Source organism: Rhinoraja longicauda, chromosome 12, assembly GCF_053455715.1.
Source record: "Rhinoraja longicauda isolate Sanriku21f chromosome 12, sRhiLon1.1, whole genome shotgun sequence".
Lineage (NCBI taxonomy): Eukaryota > Metazoa > Chordata > Chondrichthyes > Rajiformes > Arhynchobatidae > Rhinoraja > Rhinoraja longicauda.
This window is the reverse complement of record NC_135964.1, coordinates 3,216,419-3,234,742: the sequence shown is the minus strand read 5'-3', so window position 1 is coordinate 3,234,742 and position 18,324 is coordinate 3,216,419. Positions and strand designations below refer to the sequence as shown.

General features: G+C 39.6%; 1 protein-coding gene across 3 annotated transcripts; it reads right to left on the bottom strand.

The window, feature by feature from the left end:
• Window positions 1–851: 851 nt before the first annotated feature.
• On the bottom strand, window positions 852–14,186 carry prrg1 (proline rich Gla (G-carboxyglutamic acid) 1). Of its 3 annotated transcripts, none has more exons than XM_078408620.1 (4): window positions 14,114–14,186; window positions 9,395–9,433; window positions 6,719–6,879; window positions 852–3,378 (listed from the first exon to the last, which is right to left on the bottom strand). In XM_078408620.1, the coding sequence occupies exons 2-4, from the start codon at window positions 9,402–9,404 to the stop codon at window positions 2,893–2,895; spliced, it is 657 nt and encodes a 218-aa protein (XP_078264746.1). In that variant the 5' UTR covers window positions 9,405–9,433; window positions 14,114–14,186; the 3' UTR covers window positions 852–2,892. The 3 variants fall into 3 exon arrangements, with proteins under 3 accessions (XP_078264746.1, XP_078264747.1, XP_078264745.1); XM_078408621.1 differs by lacking the exon at window positions 14,114–14,186 and adding an exon at window positions 13,574–13,817 and having other exon boundaries at window positions 9,395–9,471; XM_078408619.1 differs by lacking the exon at window positions 14,114–14,186 and adding an exon at window positions 13,574–13,816.
• Between the last annotated feature and the right edge of the window lie 4,138 nt (window positions 14,187–18,324).

The following is an 18,324-nucleotide window of genomic DNA, read 5'->3' as shown; positions in this document are numbered from 1 at the left end:
TGTTCAAACATTTTTGATGGACACATATTTAGGAAATGAAGGGATATGGGTTATGTGTATAGGTAAGTGATGGTCTTGGTATCATGTTTGGCACAGATACTGTGAACAGAAGGGCCTGTTCTTGTGCTATAATGCTTATGTTCTATATCTCTACTTCATACCAAATAACACAGCAAAGGCTATTATTCCTAAACATAAGACAACTATGTGTTAGTTCACACACAAAAAATAACTGAGCTAGATAGGGGAAAGTGTAGGATAGGGTTTATATCCAATATTGAATATTGCCAAATATCAATTGTAAATACTTCCATACATTCTATTTTATGAATAAAAACTCACCAAAATTATTGCAACATCTTCAATTAGACAGGGCAAACAGGAAAATACTCAAACTGTAATGTATCTTGTAATAACACCATGAGAAATGAGACCTGCTGCATAACTAGTCACTCAGTACCAAAGAAGTGAATGGTATGGAATGAGGAAGTTCTGTAGGTCTAAATATAGAATCGTTGCTAAGATAAAAACAAGTGAGAACATTTATCTGTAGGAGTGTTTGGGCTGGTAAATGGAAAGCAGACTAATTTATTCTGCCAAAAAGCACTGTACTTCTTCAAATAAGTTGGTTGTTGCCCCAAAAAAACAAGATTTAAAATAATGCTGAAGTAAAGCTAACTCCAATTGGTTTGGCTTATTGAAATACAAGTATTCCTTAAGCAAAAATATGGCAGGTGTTATAACTTATAGTGACAAGGGACTTTTTGTTTGGAACCTAGTTGCTCGTCTTTAAAATCATTAAAATATTGCAACTACAATAGCATTGTGAATAATTTTATTTGTTGTCTTTTGAGCAAAATAGTTACTCATTAGTTGTTACAATAAACTTATGGTATTACATTTTTTGAATCAGGTCCTCCTTAATGAATTATAAATTTAAGTGCATTAACATACAAAAAAAGGCATCTGTTCAGAATTTTTGTGCTCGAATATAATACATTTCTTCAAAATGTGATTTAGTGAAAATATCATTCCATTAAATTTACAAGTTGTACAAAATCTTTACAATATAAAGTCAATATCCAAATGTTTTCATGTGGGAAAAATCCATTGCGAAAGAATCAGATTTTCCAATATTTCAGCATTCACAAGTTAGATATTCCAATATTTTCTGTTGATTGAAGCACATGGGAGTTGGATATAAAAGTAAACATTGTTAAAATATCAAGTATATTTACACTCCAGCCACCATTTGTGAAAATAAGTTATTTGTTCAATTGGAATCCTGAGCAGTTTAAAAAAAAATCTTAACTATGCATTTCAATTTAAGATGCACCTAAAATATTTCACTCTTCCCAAATATCACACAAGCTTCCTGAAATTTGTATTTTTGTAGAAACAATAAAAATCACCTGAAACCCCTTATTCACTTGTGCCAAAAGTGCACACCACTGTCTTGCATGAATGTGGTAAGTATTTGAAAAAAAAAACTATGCAGTTTATTAGAATGAGAAACATGAAAAAGAAAGTTGAATATCTTGTGTTATTAATGTCCAGATGAGATTTTGCTAGACAAATAAAAATGTGACATCTTGTCCAAATTAGATTCAATGTTTTATAAACCCACCTATATTTTCAATATTTTAACCTTGCACATGGGTTGCTAATTTTTCCATGACAACGTAGGGGAAAGGGCAACAAAACAATTTTTGATCATAGGCGAGATGCTTGATAAATAATTAAGTAATTTACAGAAGTAAACATATTTTAGGAGATTTAGTTAGACCGTAATAAATTGAAGAAAGAGCAATCAGGACATGAACAGTTTGAATACAGGTGCTCCTCAACTTACGATGGGGTTACGTTCCAGGAAAACCCATTGCAAACCGAAAATATCATGTGGAAATGCATTTAATACGCCTGATCACATGGCTGGAAGCAAGTTGCGGCTTCCTACGGGTCGCTGCCGTTTGCAGCATCGCAAAATCGAAATATCGTAAGTCGAAGCATCGTAAGCCGGGGAGCATCTGAAATTCAAACTTAACATGCTGTATATGCACTTTTGATGGACAAAGTGCAGAAATAGTTACAACAAAAAGGGCAACATCAATTATATTTTACGTAGTTTTTGTTGAACATTAAACATTTTCAGGAATGGATTAAAATCAACCATTCAATCCTTAAAATGTGATCCTCCGCCATACCAAGGTGAAGTCTGATACGTGCAATTTCTTGAGGAGCTATAGATATCGATTCAATGTCCCAAATTTAACAGCATTAGGAGTTTCACACACAATCTAAATCCCAATATCTCCTCAATAGCAACAGCAGAGGGGACCATTCTTTGTTACTTATTACCCATGTAAGATTTCTGGTGCAAGGTGGGCCTCAACTAAAGAGACCAAGATGAATGAACTTTTGTAATTCTATCGTGTTTTGAGGCAGCATTTCAGGTTTATTTCCAAGCTGATGATTGGATATTAAATAGAATCAATTTTGTTTATAGAGGTGGAAACCAAGTAAATGCTGCATTAAAAAACTCCAAAGCCATAGTTGTGTCCATCCCAAGTATGATATTAAAAGTGGTTAATTCTCAAGACTAGCACTTTCATTCACCAGGAGTAAAATAATGTTTACTTTTCTGCAGACTCTTGCATTTTATTATTGTTCCCAATTGTTCTTGTTCCCCGACAAAAATACCAACTCAATTGAAAAGTAAATCAATGATTATCAAATTGTGAATTTTACAAGGATTTCATTTGCAAAGCAGGCTGTAAAAAAACACATTACATACAGTACAAGAAAGCCTTCATGTGATAATAAAAAATGGCAAATTAATTTTTAATTTGGAATATAAAAAATCTTGCATCATTGGCAACTTAAGGTATGCGTTTAGCTACCATTGGCATATGCAATTTCTTCATACTTCGGAGGATCTTCGTTTTGCCTTCCTTCATCATTAATTCTTAGATTCTCTACTTGGCCAGTAGCTTCATGATAGGATGGAGGTAAATCTGCATTTAAGAGTCCAGACAATCTTACAGGGAATCCATTTTGGTTGGAGTTTTCACCACCTGTGCCTTCCAGTTGCAGGCTACTTAATCTATCAAGTGGACTGACAGGATGCTGATTATAACCAAATACTACCACTGATAAATTTCTGGTGGGCTGGTTTGCCTGGTGTTGAGTTTGGGCGTAAGTGGTTTGCCTGCAATTTGCCTTTCGCACCTGGCACCTCCAAATAACAAACAGTATAATAATAATCACAAGAAGACCAGCCATTAGAGGAGCCACAAGGTAAACAGATTCCATATTGATACCAGCACCATTTCCTTCATCCCCATTTTGTTCCTTTACGTAAACTGCCCAGAAGTCATTCTGAAAATAAAAGTAAATCACGTTAAACTGATTTTATACCACGTTCATAGCTTATTGTGTAGACAACATTTTTCTGCACTTCACAAAAATTATATTACAGTTGGTGAAATTAATTTAACAAAATTATTCAGTTATAAAATGAGAAAGAAATTGATATAGGGAAAGAAAAATACAAATCATTGCAGATGTTCCATGTAAAAGACTGGAATGCAATTAAAGGCAAGTGCTTGTGCTTCAGACAGAACATCTAGACCAAATTAAATTTCCTCAATATCATCATTGACTTAAGAATGCAAGACAAAGATTATCAATACCAACTACCATAAGGACAAAAGATTAGAACCCAGATAGACACAACAAGCTTGAGTAACTCAGCAGGAAAGGCAGCGTCTCTGGAGAGAAAGAATAGGTGACATTTTGGGTCGAGACCCTTGACATAGTCTGAAGAAGGGTCTCGACCTGAAATGTCACCCATTCTTTCGCTCCAGAGATGCTGCCTGTCCCGCTGAATTACTCCAGCTTTTTGTGTCCATCTTCGGTTTAAACCAGCATCTGCAGTTCCTTCCTACACATTAGAACCCAGACATTCCATTGTGAATTTTCCAACTTCTCAAATCCTTTTCACTAGCCACAAGCATGTCAGATGTGTGATGGAATACTCCTCACTTACCTGATTGAATGCAGCTCTCACATTCAAGCAGCTCGACACCAGCAGACTACGTCACCAGTATGGAGACCTCCAGCCTAAACATCCAGAACCCCAACCCAAAACGTCACCCATTCCTTCTCTCCAGAGATGCTGCCAGTCCCGCTGAGTTACTCCAGTATTTTGTGTCTATCTTCAGTTTAAACAAGCATCTGCAGTTCCTTGCTACACACCTCCACCATTAATATGTAATATTCTCATGGTGTACCAAAGAAACTTGAAAACCCCTTTCAAACATGCAACCTCCACCACCACACTTCCTCCAAATCCCCTCACACAGCACCCTCATGAGAAAAAGATTGTTCTTTCAGGTTTCATACTTTCTCAACAAGATCATAGGACAAATAATAATCTTGACTTTACGAGAAACATACATATCCTTAGCTTGGCAAATCGGTTACTGCCAGAATCCTTTATTTAATACTTAAATTATCTGGCAATTCTATACAAGTGAAACAGTAGTTTATGTAATACTTTTTTCAAAGCAAAGGCATAAAAAAAGCATGAAAAGCAGAGGATAAAGGAGTTAAAAATAAAGGACTGCTTGAAATCGTTGAAGGCTTTCTTGCTCAAATGCAAGATGGAAATTTATATGGCACCCTTCACATGGGCCCCAGCTTAGCCTGCTTTTCTAGTTAGGTATGTTGAACACTCCTTGTTCCAAACATAACCCAGCGCCATTCCACAAATCTTTCTCTGCGACATCGATAACTGCATCAGGTCTGCCTCCTTCATTCATGCAACACTCATTGATTAATCAATTTTAATATCACCTTCCACTCTGCCCTCAAATTCACCTCTCCCCTTTCTTGATCTGTGTCATCACAGGGGGAAGGTTATGTACTGATATCTACAAACCCGCCAACTCCCAGTTTCCTCGACTATATCTCCTCCTATGATGCATCTTGCAAGGATGCCATCCCTTATTCTCAAACTTTCCTCTGTCGCATATGCTCCCAAGTTGAGGCTTTCCGTTCTAAAACATTTGAGATGTCCACTTTCTTCAGTATAGATGACTTTCTCCCTGCTATTGTGGTTGGGTCCCACACCCGTGTCTCCTTTGTGTCCTGCAGTTCTGCTCAGATTCCTACTTCCTCATCAGATGGAACAATAAGTTGTTGGGAATGTACAACAGGCCTCAAATAGTTATCGGGATTTAGACAAGCAAATATGCCATGAGACTGCAGGTAACAGCACAACTAATAAGATTGTCATAGTATAGAAGATTTTAATTTTCTCAATATAGACTGCAACTATCAGTGCAAAAAGCTGAGACGAGGTGGAATTTGTTAAACGTGTTCAGGAAAGTTTTCTCAGCCTATATATGTAATTCATGACACTTTTGAAACTTTGTCAGATTCTACTATTTCATCTCATTCTTTGCAATTGTGCTTTCCCACATTTCTATTTTCACCACATTCAATCTCATACACACACTTTAAAAATAAGTTGCCTTTCAGAGCTTTTAATTTTTATTTGAAATTAGGTCAGAATTGGTTAGTCACTAGGCAGTTAATTTTTATTTCTTAGACTACCTTTTTTGAAGCGTAAAACACCTCAATTATGCCAACCCTTATTTCAGTTTCATTTCTAAAATCTGCTTCCTTATTTTCTCTTTACTATTACGTACGCACGCTATGGTTACTAAAATGGAATGCATTCAATGACTACCGCAACACTGACCGCATGCTCAATTATTTAATTATTTTTAGTCACTTTACAGTTCCGAGCAAATTTTGCAAGGGATTGTTGAATGTTATTGAAGAATCCTTTATCAAATTTCACTTAGTAATTCAATAATTATTTAATAATAATATTTCATCAAATGGAAATTGATGTATTATCTTGCAAAGAACAAACTATTTTACCATTCATGGAATCCAAACTCAAGATTTTAAGGTTAGGTCATATTTAAGACCCAAGACCATGGAATTGAGGACTTGAGAATTGACACAGCCATGACCACACTGAATGGCTGGCTTGACGGAGTGGCCTACACTTTTTCTTCTTTTGTAACATGTCTTGGGGTTGAGAACAAAAACTTGAATGTGTGTATACCAGTTCTCAGTGTTGAAAATGCAGTGGTTTTGGACTATTAATTATTGGCACCTCCCAGTACAAACTTGCATAGAAGGAAAGGCAGAAATAGACGTTGATCAATTTCGATTATATTCTACTAGGGAACGGAGTAATATTTATCAGGCAAACGGAAACTACTTGTGCTGATTGTTCAATAAATTTAGATTGAGATTCCCAAACATGGAAATGAGTTCTCATGCACTACATTTACCAAAAAATTATTCACACCATATATCCCTTATTTTAGAGCCACACCTGCTTGCGTTACTGATTAATATCAGTATTACTTCCTATCACTTCCTTAGCATGCTTTTCTTAACCATCTTACTTGTCTCTCCAGAGCTATATGCATCACCTCAGAATCTGGTTGCATCATCCTTTCAGGAAAAGTACCTCTGATTTTTAAAGAATGGATACTTGACCCAAACTTTTAATTCCTTACAATGAGTAGGTAAAGCAAATTGCCACTCATTAGCAAGGGTCATGTTCAAACCTAGACACGAAAGCAAACGCATCAGCTCCACAGTCAATCAATATAACCCCTGGTCAACTTACCGTCTTCTCATCATTTTCAAAAGCTTCTCTTGCTTCTTCATAAGTACATACTTCTTCCCGACATTCACGTTCAATGTTTCCCTGTTGCACCTCTTCCAAGAATGTGTTTTTTCTTCGGTATCTTTTCAGAATAGAGTTAGCCTCGCCTTGCTTCAAGAATACTACAACAAACAAAGTAATTCACGAAACATAGTGCCCTGAATAATGAAAATAATTAATTTCATGTGCTAAAATAAAGTATCAATTTGGGCAAATACACCCGTCTAAAGAGTTATTGTACAGACCAGGAACCAAAAGCTTGAGAGTACAAGAGAATATGCCTGAGTGGTTTCAAAACTGCAGGAAAATAAATCTGTTGTACAATGTCACAGGAGTAGCAGGTAAGTGATTAGTAGTGAATGTGGGTCATTAAATTACAGCACTTAATTTTAACAACTAAATTCCATCAATTCAATAGAAACTACAGGTAAATAATGAACACAAAACAAATAAATTTAAAAGGTTCTTTTAAACCAGCATCTTTGTGTCTACATGAAAAATGGCGATGTTCTGTGACGTCAATACATGGGAACCAGTAGTAATTTTTGTTCATGGCAATGAGATCAAAGGTTCAGCATTGAAGGAGCTGGAATCCAAGTGGGAGAGTCATCATGGAGGCAGAAAATTTCCTGGACATTCCATTCCAGTTGACAGCAAAATCTCAACTTCAGAAAATGACAAGGTTATAGATACAAGTTACCAGCAAATGAGCCAGGTGCATGTACTAGAGCCCAATCCTATTCATGTTCAGTAGATTGGAGGTTCTTCAAACACTTGGGAGCAAGCCTGGGGATTTGGAGGGTGAATACATTTACTGTGGCATAGGTAGCCATTCAAATGGGAATAAAAATAGGTAGTTCAGGCAGGGGTCAGTATATTTAGAGGGATAGACAATGTCCACGGCAACCAGGCATACAGAATCTAAAAGGTAATGCCCAGGTGACAGGCATGTCCTTTGGGCATAGAGAAACTTGAAGTTGGTGGGGGAAATATCCAGTTGACATGCTCCATAGTCTTACCAATACCATTGGTACCAAAAAGAAAGTTTTGTTCAGAGACTTTGAGCAGTTAGGGTCCAAATTAAGAAACAGAACTACAAAAGGTAATAACTTTTGGATTATTATGCGAGTCAAGAGCACATTGGCATAGTGTTAATAGGATGAGGGAGGTGAATAAAATAACAGAAATATGCAATATCTGTGGAGAGGAAATCATAAATAAAGATTTCAGATTGAAGACCCTTCATTAAATCAGTTTCTTTCCCCAGATACTGGGATTTCTGTTTTTAGTTGGATTCCCAGTAGTGATTTTAATTTTCATTCAGGAAAAGATTGTGTCTCAGATTTGAGATACGGAAGTAAAATATTTACATCCGAGTCTTTGCCTTCTCTAAAGCCAAGCTACAAAGTTGTATCATTCAAAATCAAATTAATTGCATTGATGCAAGTTAAAAGATTATGTAACCCGTTTGTTCAATTTCCCTTAATTACCCAGTCTGGCATCAAAACAACTGGAGTACATTTTAAATTGCTGCTTGTTCCTGCTACCCCAGTGATTGTTGATCACATTACATTTCAAAGGAAATTTAACAATTTTTCTGTACAATTAATTCAACATTCTATTCAAAGCAATATGTTTTTGAGCAGATTGGTTACTGACATTATAGCGCAAAATAATAGAAATTTTTGTTTTTCAGGTTAGAAGCATAGGAATCCTACGTCTCTTGGAGTTGGTTTTGGTTCACTCCCTGGCAGTATTGAGCTGCCAGATTTATTCTAAACTACTTGGAATAAATATAAAGCCATGCAACATGGAGGATGTCCTTGACATGAAGATGCGATTGTCTCCACAGGACTGCGTGGTAGCACTCCAAATAGTGTTGTTTTGGACAGATGCATTAGCACCACATATCTTGCCAAAGAAGAGATCACGGTTATCTCTCACATTGCAGACCCACTCTGGCAGGTCTCTCTTTCACGACTTAACTAGCACTATCAATTCATGGTGGTGGGTATTGAAGTTCCTCACCCAGAGTATAATCTATGCCCTATCAATTTTCAGTGTCTTTTCCAAATTTGTTCAATAGACAATAGGCAGTAATAAACTTTTGAACTAACAACATGAAATTTCAGTATCCGGGGATAATCCTTGACAGGTCGCCAGGTTACTCCCTCCCTCCAAACTATCACCAGGCCACCACATTTAGCAATTCTGTCCTGCCAATTGGACAGGACATACTCAGGGATTGTTCTAGAATATTGGTATTGGTTTAAAGTTTTGGAAGAGTGGGATTTGAACACAACAATCTCCAAACATGTTTATGCAAAGACTATCCAGGATCACTGGGCTCTGCACACACCAGGGAATGTTAATTATAGGATTGTAAAAGAAAAACACATCCCACCATAACAATTCAAATAGTGCAATTCATTGTTGAAGGAAGTGACTGAGGACAGAGATTATGAAGTCATACAAAATCAAAACGATCGAAGTGCATGTAATTTGCTTGTTTTATCGCAACGTTAGAAGAAAATCAATGGTATTGGGAATGTTTTTAGGTGAAACTTTAAAATTAAAAATGTTATCATTTAGATTTTTAGAATCTAAACAGTATTCACTAATAGAATCCGTACTCACCATTTTCCATGGCTCTTTAGAGAAAGTAAATCAGGATGTCTGGAAGAAGAAAAATACACATCTTAATGGTGGAGATTCTGCAAGAAATCAATTCAAAACGCTTTTCATCCATTAGATGAGAAAACCCTCAACTCTCCTCTAATCCTTCTAATGGATGCAGGAATGCAAGGTTTTGTGAAAGGGAGATGTTGCCTGACAAACCTGTTGGAATTCTTTGAAGTAGTAAATAGCAGAACAGATAAAGTCAGTCGATTTTCAAAAGGCCTTTAAAAAGGTGCTGCATGCAAGGTGGCTTAAAAGATGAGAGCCCATGGTATCAGAGTGAAGATGCTAGATGGATAGCAAGTTGGCTGTATGGCAGAAGGTAAAGAATGACAATAAAGGGGGCTTTTTCTGGTTGACTAAGTTTGATTATACAAAGATAGGTGGAAGGGCAGGTAGTGTAGAGTAAGCAGGGACTCAGCAGAATGACTTGGACAGGTTGGGAGAGTGAGCCGAGAAGTGCAGATGAATATAGCGTAGCAAAGTGTGCAGTCATGCATTTTGGTAGTAGGAATAAAGGCATATAGTATTTTCTAAATGGGGAGAGAATTCAGAAATCAGAGGTGCAAAAGGACTTGGGAGTGCTGGTGCAGGATTACCAAAAAGTTAATTTCCAAGTCAAATCGGTAGTAAGGAAGGCAAATGCAATGCTAATATCTATTTCGTGAAGACTAGGATATAAAAACAGATGTAACACCGAGGCTTTACAAGGCACTAGTCAAAAAGCATTTGGAGTATTGTGAGCAGATTTAAGCCCCATATCCAAGGAAAGATGTGCTGCTGTTGGAGAGGGCCCAGAAGAGGTTTCCGAGAACGACCGCAGGGATGATTGGGTTAATATATTATGAACGCTTGACAGCACTGGGTCTGGACTCACTTGAATTTAAGATGAGTGGGGACCTCATTGAAACTTACCGATTAATGAAAGGCCTGGATAGAGTAGCTGTGAAGAGTATAAGAAAATAACTGCAGATGCTGGTACAAATCGAAGGTCTTTATTCACAAAATGCTGGAGTAACTCAGCAGGTCAGGCAGCATGTGCTGCCTGACCTGCTGAGTTACTCCAGCATTTTGTGAATAAATACCTCCGTGGCTGTGAAGAGGATGTTTCCACTCGTGGGAGTGTCTAGGACTAGAGGCCATACCCTCAGAATAAAAGAACGTACCTTTAGAAAGGAGACGAGGAGGAATTTCTGTAGTCAGAGGGTGGTGAATCTGTGGACCTCATTGCCACAGACAGCTGTGGAGGCCAAGTCAATGGATATTTTTAAGGTAGAGATTGACAGATTCTTTATTAGTAAGGGTGTCTGGGATTATGGGGAGAAGGCAGGAGAAAGGGGTTGAGAGGGAAAGATAGATCAGCCACGATTGAATAGCAGAGTAGACTTGATGGGCCAAATGACCCAATTCTGCTCCTAGAATGTATGATATGTAAAATACATTGATTATGAAGATACCAGATTTAGCCATTTCTTGATGACGAATGAAATAAATAAAATTAAGTGGCTTTAAAAATGCTAATCTATAATAACAATATCTGCTGTATTCCTTCCTGATTGAAAAAGGAACATATTTTGATTTGAAAAGAGCAACATTAGCACTAATGTATCAAAAAGGCCAATATCTTTGATTTTGTGACGTACACAAAACCAAGAACATTGTAACCACAAAAAAGAACTGCAATCTGTACAAAGAGTGGACAGAAAAAGGCATACAAGTTGCTAAGCTTACTGACTTTTTTTCTACATTAGTCCTGTAATTCAATTTAATATTTTAATGAAAACAGAAACTCAATAAATTTTTCCTTTGGCTTTCACACAGAATGAAACAATCTCTTGTGTACTGAATTATTTTGTACCATGCACCCAATACAAAAACTGTACGGTTATTGCTATTTGACTAACATGTCAAACATATCACATTACCACTGTCCTTATCAATCATAATTAGAATCTCTCAAAATGGTTTCACAAGATTTTCACCACTCAACCCTGCTAAAAATCTTCATTAAATCTGGTGTAAACTTCCACAGTTCCAGAATTACTAACCATACAAATAAAGCTGAAATATGCACCATTTATTTGTTGACATACACCATTTCAAAGCGGACCAAGTTTACCCCTACTGATACAAAACATTCCTAAGCCAACAACTCCTTGGATGATGTTCAATATTGTTGGCAGAGTTACACTGATATTTAAGTACATTTCAGTCGATATAATTGAAAAGACATGTTTTAACGAAAAGGTTTAGCAGTCATCAGTTTATGCATGCTAATATTTATGATTCTAAAACACTCAAGTTTGAACTAAAAATGTGGCATGCATTTTTGAGAATAAGGTTGATTCTACGTATCCAAAATTTATACCACCAGATATCTGTGCTCAGCAAGACTTAATTCCATAGCATCTGTGCATGCAAGTGTTGTAATCAGCAAATAAACATCTCTGGCAATTATTCACAAAATGCTGGAGTAACTCAGCAGGTCAGGCAGCATCTCGGGAGAGAAGGAATGGGTGATGTTTCGGGTCGAGACCCTTCTCAGACTGATGTCAGGGGGGCGGGACAAAGGAAGGATATAGGTGGAGACAGGAAGATAGAGGGAGATCTGGGAAGGAGGAGGGGAAGGGAGCGACAGAGGAACTATCTAAAGTTGGAGAAGTCGACGTTCATACCACTGGGCTGCAAGCTGCCCAGGCGAAATACGAGGTGCTGTTCCTCCAATTTCCGGTGGGCCTCGCTATGGCACTGGAGGAGGCCCATGACAGAAAGGTCAGACTGGGAATGGGAGGGGGAGTTGAAGTGCTCGACCACCGGGAGATCAGTTTGGTCAATGCGGACCGAGCGCAGATGTTGAGCGAAGCAATCGCCGAGCCTGCGCTTGGTTTCGCCGATGTAAATAAGTTGACATCTAGTGCAGTGGATGCAATAGATGAGGTTGGAGGAGGTGCAGGTGAACCTTTGTCTCACCTGAAAAGACTGTTTGGGTCCTTGGATGGAGTTGAGGGGGGAGGTAAAGGGACAGGTGTTGCATCTCGTGCAGTTGCAGGGGAAAGTGCCTGGGGATGGGGTGGTTTGGGTAGGAAGGGACGAGTGGACCAGGGAATTACGGAGGGAACGGTCTCTGCGGAACGCAGAGAGGGGAGGGGAAGATATGGCCAGTGGTGGGGTCCCGTTGTAGTTGACGGAAATGTTGGCGGATGATTTATTGGATCCCCTGGCTGGTGGGGTGGAAGGTGAGAACGAGGGGGATTCTGTCCTTGTTGCGAGGGGAGGGGGAGCAAGAGCGAGTGGGGGGAGGGGGAGCAAGAACTTCTCTGGCAAGATCGCAGCATCCATTGATGCCGTCATTCCAATGGTTTCTGTCAAGTTTTCTTTTGGATAAGTACAGGCTGAATACTTCCCCATTTTTAGAGGAAATAAAACTAGTTTGGTTGGTGCATCCAAGATCCGCATCAAAACCAGGCAGATTGATGCATCCCAAATCTACAGCTATCAGAAAAACAGAAATCATAAGTGGCAGGTGCAGAATTAGGCCATTCGGCCCATCAAGTCTACGCTATTCAATCATGGCTGATCTATCTCTCTCTCCTAACCCCATTCCCCTGACTTTTCCCTCCATACCCCTTGACTAACACCCGTACAAATCACGAAATCTATATCATATCATATCATATCATATATTTACAGCCGGAAACAGTCTCTGCTTTAATTTTTTCAATCTGCAACCTTCAACCTTCTGTGGCAAAGAATTCCAATGACAAAAGAATTAAAATGACAAAAGAATTTAAATGACAAAAGAATTAAAATGACAAAAGGTTCGAGAAACCCCCCCCCCCCCATGAATACCAGTTTAGAGTGAGAGGAAGTACCGGTTTAAAAATCAGAACAAAACACAATATAAAAAAAACATTTTTGGACAGGGCGAGGAAGGAAAGGTTACTTCAATTACCCGGCCAAGCCGTAACAATACTCACAACAAAATAACTCCTAACACTCCATGGTCAGACGGCAAGACACCAAAACATAATTGAAATACTTTTTCAGTGCTGCACTCCCAACACATTTCCTATCACCACGTCCTATAAAAAGACAGTTACTTAACGCCAATTCAAAGGTGCGGATTGTTAAACTTACCTCAGGAAATAAACAAAACGATACGATTTGAACGTGTTTGTGATCGCTGTGTCGAATACGGGTCGTCAATTAGACGGAAACAATACTTTAAATAGTATAGAGTCGGTGTTTGAGGTCGCGACTCCCTGCTGCCTAATTCCCCAACTCCACACAGCCGAGCTCATGAACAGGAATGTTCTTTCCCATGCCCAGACTCACATGATCACCGCCAAACAGGGACAGCCTTAATCAGCAACAGGGCAGCCCAGAGAGTCAGAGCAGAGCAGAGAGAGAGAGAGAGAGAGAGCGCAGGCGGGACTGGGACTAGGACCAGGGCAGGGTAGCGCCGCCCAGAGAGTCAGAGCAGAGCAGAGCAGAGAGAGAGAGAGAGAGAACGCAGGCGGGACTGGGACTGGGACTGGGACTAGGACCAGGGCAGCGCCGCCCATCACACACCGCTCTAGCTTCAACCTCCCCCTCTTTTAAATAACCACTCGTACAAAAAAAACATTTGGAACCAAGTGCAGAGAATAGGTTCCAGGGTAAAGAGGGGATAATTACCACACTTTATTCCTCCTCTCGGAGAGCTCCCGAAGCTTCACCGAAGCTTCCGTCCACGATCCCGGCAGGCAGGCGCCCGTGCGCATGCGCCAGATCAGCCCCAGCACAATCTTGCAATCAAAGATAACCAGCTTCAAATGGACAGAATCCACAACTTGCAGGGGCAACGCCTTAAACCAGCCGATACACATTTTTTAGGAGCCGAGTTCAGTCCCATTTAAGAAATGTAGAGCATTTCAGTGCAGGCAGGTCTTGCTGGATGGTCACATCGCACAGTGATCCGGCATAGATCTACTTGCACTTTATTCTGTTTTAAAACTGTTACAATTTGTTTCATTGGGTTGTTTAAATTAATACTGACTAGATAATTAAATTATTGCATCGTATGGGAGGCACATTCCCAATCTCGTTGTACCCCTGTACAATGACAATAAAGATGTATTGTATTGTAACAACCCCTTGGAAAGCCTTATAAAGTTAAGGCTATCAAACTTTACAACTCCTCCCCCCTTCTGTCGTGAGGTAGACTGAGATTGACTCCTCCCCCATCCGCAATCCTTTCCACTCGTCACTTTAATTTCATATATATTGTGTTTTTATGGCCGTTGGCAGATCAATTTCCCTCCTGGGATAAATAAAGTTCTATCGTATCGTATGATTTTGACCATGGATCTTACTTCCAGCCTCAGGCATTAATACAGTTTTACATACTTATAGAGATACAGCATAGAAACAGTACCTTGGAGATATCCATTCACACTAGTTCTCTGATATCCCATTTTCTTCACCACTGCCTACACAGTCGGGATCAATTTTAGAGGCCAATTAACCTACAAACCTGCATATCTCTGAAACACCTGGAGGAAACCCACATGATCACAGGGAGAACGTGCACATAAGCAGCAGCCGAGGGGATGATCGAAACCGATGGTGCAGCTCAGAGCACAGAGAATAGATGTCCGTGGCACTGTGAGGCAGCAGCTCTACCATCTGTGCCACTGTGTATAAATGATAACTGTCATTGTTCTGAGCTTTTATGTGATTGAGGAAATTGAAATGCTACTTACAAAAATCTTTCTTTGCATATATAGTGTCTTGCCAGTGGGTACAAAAAAAAAGAGATGAGATGAGTGAGGTCTCAAGTCGTCAGCACAGAAGGTGGACACTGCAGTGCCCTGACCCCACATTAGACCTCTCCCTTTGCAGCATGGGGTGAAAGGGTTTGCCGAAGCGGCTTTGGTAATCTTTCCCCATCCAGCTCGTCATCTTATGGTGGAGCTTCTTGATTAATCCATCTCAGCCATGTTTGGCCAGGAAAATTTAAACCTCGCCTTGCTGTTTGCAATGCTGCTGTTAGTTCATCAGATTGTTTGAAACATTTTTTGATTGATTGAAAGATACAGCATGGAAACTGTTCCATGTGGATCACTGATTACCTTTTACACTAGTCCCGTTATCCCACTTTTACATCCACTCCTGACACATTTGAGACAATTTTATAAGCCAATTAACCTACAACCTACAGAGTTGGAAACTGGAGCACCCGGCAGTAACCCACATGGACAGAGAGAGAGAGAATGTGCAAACTCCACACAGACAGCTCCTACAGTCAGGATTGAACTTGTGTCTCTGGCACTATGAGGCAGTGGCAATGATCCAGACCTGAAACGTCACCTATCTATATTCGCCAGAGATGTTGCCTGACCTGCTGAGTTACTCCAATCCAGCACCTTGTGTCTTTTTGTTTATAAACCAGCATCTGCAATTCCAAGTTTCTGTTGCCTATTGTTTCCTGGTATTCATAAACTGATGTTCCTTTAAGCGAGTTCCGTGATTTAAAAATTCAACAACTTTTATTTATATTCCTCCCAATGGTGATTGACTGAACAGGGTGTTACTATTGTTTATGGATAATGAAGCACCAAGAAAAAGATTAGCAGGCTAGTGGTGAAGACATGCAGACTAATCGCTGTCCAGTTCTACTGCTAACTTTCCAATGGAAGACAGATTCACCCTTACACAGCAACATTGGCCTCTAAAATGAGAAAATGGTTACAAGGTTATCTATTGTGTAGAAACGTTTTTGTGAGTAATTGCACCTGTATTAAACAGTGCAATTTTCATTTGAAAATTTCAAAAAAACTGAAAAGATCAATACTATCCTTGCATGCAACAGGGCACCTTGTTTTAGTACAAAACCATACATGGCAAAAACCGTATATATTTCAGAATAGGGTCAGTGCAATCCCGAACTTGCCTCTGCACACTTAAGATTAAATACATCCTGCAGGATCATTTCATTCCAAAGAGGAAGAAAGATTCTAAGTGGAGCAAGAGGCAACCATGGCTGACAAGAGAAGTTAGGGATGGAATAAAACTAAAAGAAAAGATGTATAACTGAGCAAAGAGTAGCGGGAAGCCAGAGGATTGGGAAACTTTCAAAGGACAACAGAAGGTAACAAAAAGGGCAATACGGGGTGAAAAGATGATGTACGAGGGTAAGCTGGCCAAGAATATAAAAAAAGGGTAGTAAATGCTTCTTTAGGTATGTTAAGAGAAAAAGATTAGTAAAGACAAATGTGGGTCCCTTGAAGGCAGAAACAGGTGAAATTATTAGGGGTAACAAGGAAATTGCAGAAGAGTTGAACAGGTACTTCGGTTCTGTCGTTACTAAGGAAGACACAAACAATCTCCCAGATGTACTAGAGGATGGAAGATCTAGGGAGACAGGAGAAACTGAAAGAAATTTGCATGAGGCGAGAAATAGTATTGGGTGACTGATGGGACTGAAGGCTGATAAATCCCCGGGGTCTGATGGTCTGCATCCTAGGGTACTCAAGGAGGTGGCTCTAGAAATCATGGATGCATTGGTGATCATTTTCCAATGTTCGATAGATTCAGGATCATTTCCTGTGGATTGGAAGGTAGCTAATGTTATCCCACTTTTCAAGAAAGGAGCGAGAGAGAAAACAGGGAATTATAGACCAGTTAGCCTGACATCAGTGGTGGGGAAGATGCTGGAATCAATTATTAAAGCGCATTTCGATAGCAGTAAAATGATTGGTCCAAGTCAGCATGGATTTATGAAGGGGAAGTCATGCTTGACTAATCTTCTGGAATTTTTTGAGGATGTGACAAGTAAAATGGACGAAGTGTGTGTAGTGTATCTGGACTTTCAGAAAGCCTTTGATAAGGTCCCACAGGAGATTGGTGGGATAAATTAGAGCACATGGTATTGGGGGTAAGGTATTGACATGGATAGGGAATTGGTTGGCAGACAGGAAGGAAAGAGTAGGAATAAACGGGTCATTTTCAGAATGGCAGGCAGTGGCGAGTGGAGTGCCGCAAGGCTCAGTGCTGGGGCTGCAACTATTTACAATATATATTAATGATTTGGATGATGGAATTAGAAGTACCACTCGCAAGTTTGCAGATGACACAAAGTTGGGTGGCAGTGTGAACTGCGAAGAGGAGGTTGCAGGGTGACTTGGACAGGTTGAGTGAGTGGACAGATGCATGGCAGATGCAGTATAATGTAGATAAATGTGAGGGTATCCACATTGGCAGCAAAAACAAAGAGGCAGATTATTATCTCAATGGTGTCAGATTAGGTAAAGGGGAAATGCAATGAGACCTAGGTGGCCTTGTACACCAGTCAGTGAAAGTAAGCGTGCAGGTACAGCAGGCAGTGAAGAAGGCAGGCCGTCATAACAAGAGGGTTTGAGTATAAGAGTAAAGAGGTCCTTCTGCAGTTATAGAGGACCCTGGTGAGACCACATTTGGCGTATTGTTTGCAGTTTTGGTCTCCCAATTTGAGGATGGATATCCTTGCTATTGAGGTAGTGCAGCGTAGCTTCACAAGGTTAATCCCCGGGATGGCGAGACTGTCATATGAGGAAAGATTGGAAAGACTGGGCTTGTATTCACTGGAGTTTAGAAGGATGAGAGGGGATCTTATAGAGACCTATAAAATTATGAAAGGACAGGACAAGCTAGATGCAGGAAAAATGTTCCCAATGTTGGGGGAGTCCAGAACCAGGGGGCACTGTCTAAGAATAAAGGGGAGGCCATTTAAAACTGAGGTGAGAAAAAAAAAAAATCACCCAGTGTTGTGAATTTGTGGAACTCTCTGCCATAGAAGGCAGTGGAGGCTAATTCACTGGATGAATTTAAAAGAGAGTTAGATAGAGCTCTCGGAGCTAGTGGAATCA

Coding starts and splice junctions, on each gene's coding strand:
- prrg1 (XM_078408620.1), bottom strand. Junction 3,379..6,718: donor TTGAAAATGATGAGAAGACG/GTAAGTTGACCA, acceptor TTTTATTTTCAG/AATGACTTCTGGGCAGTTTA.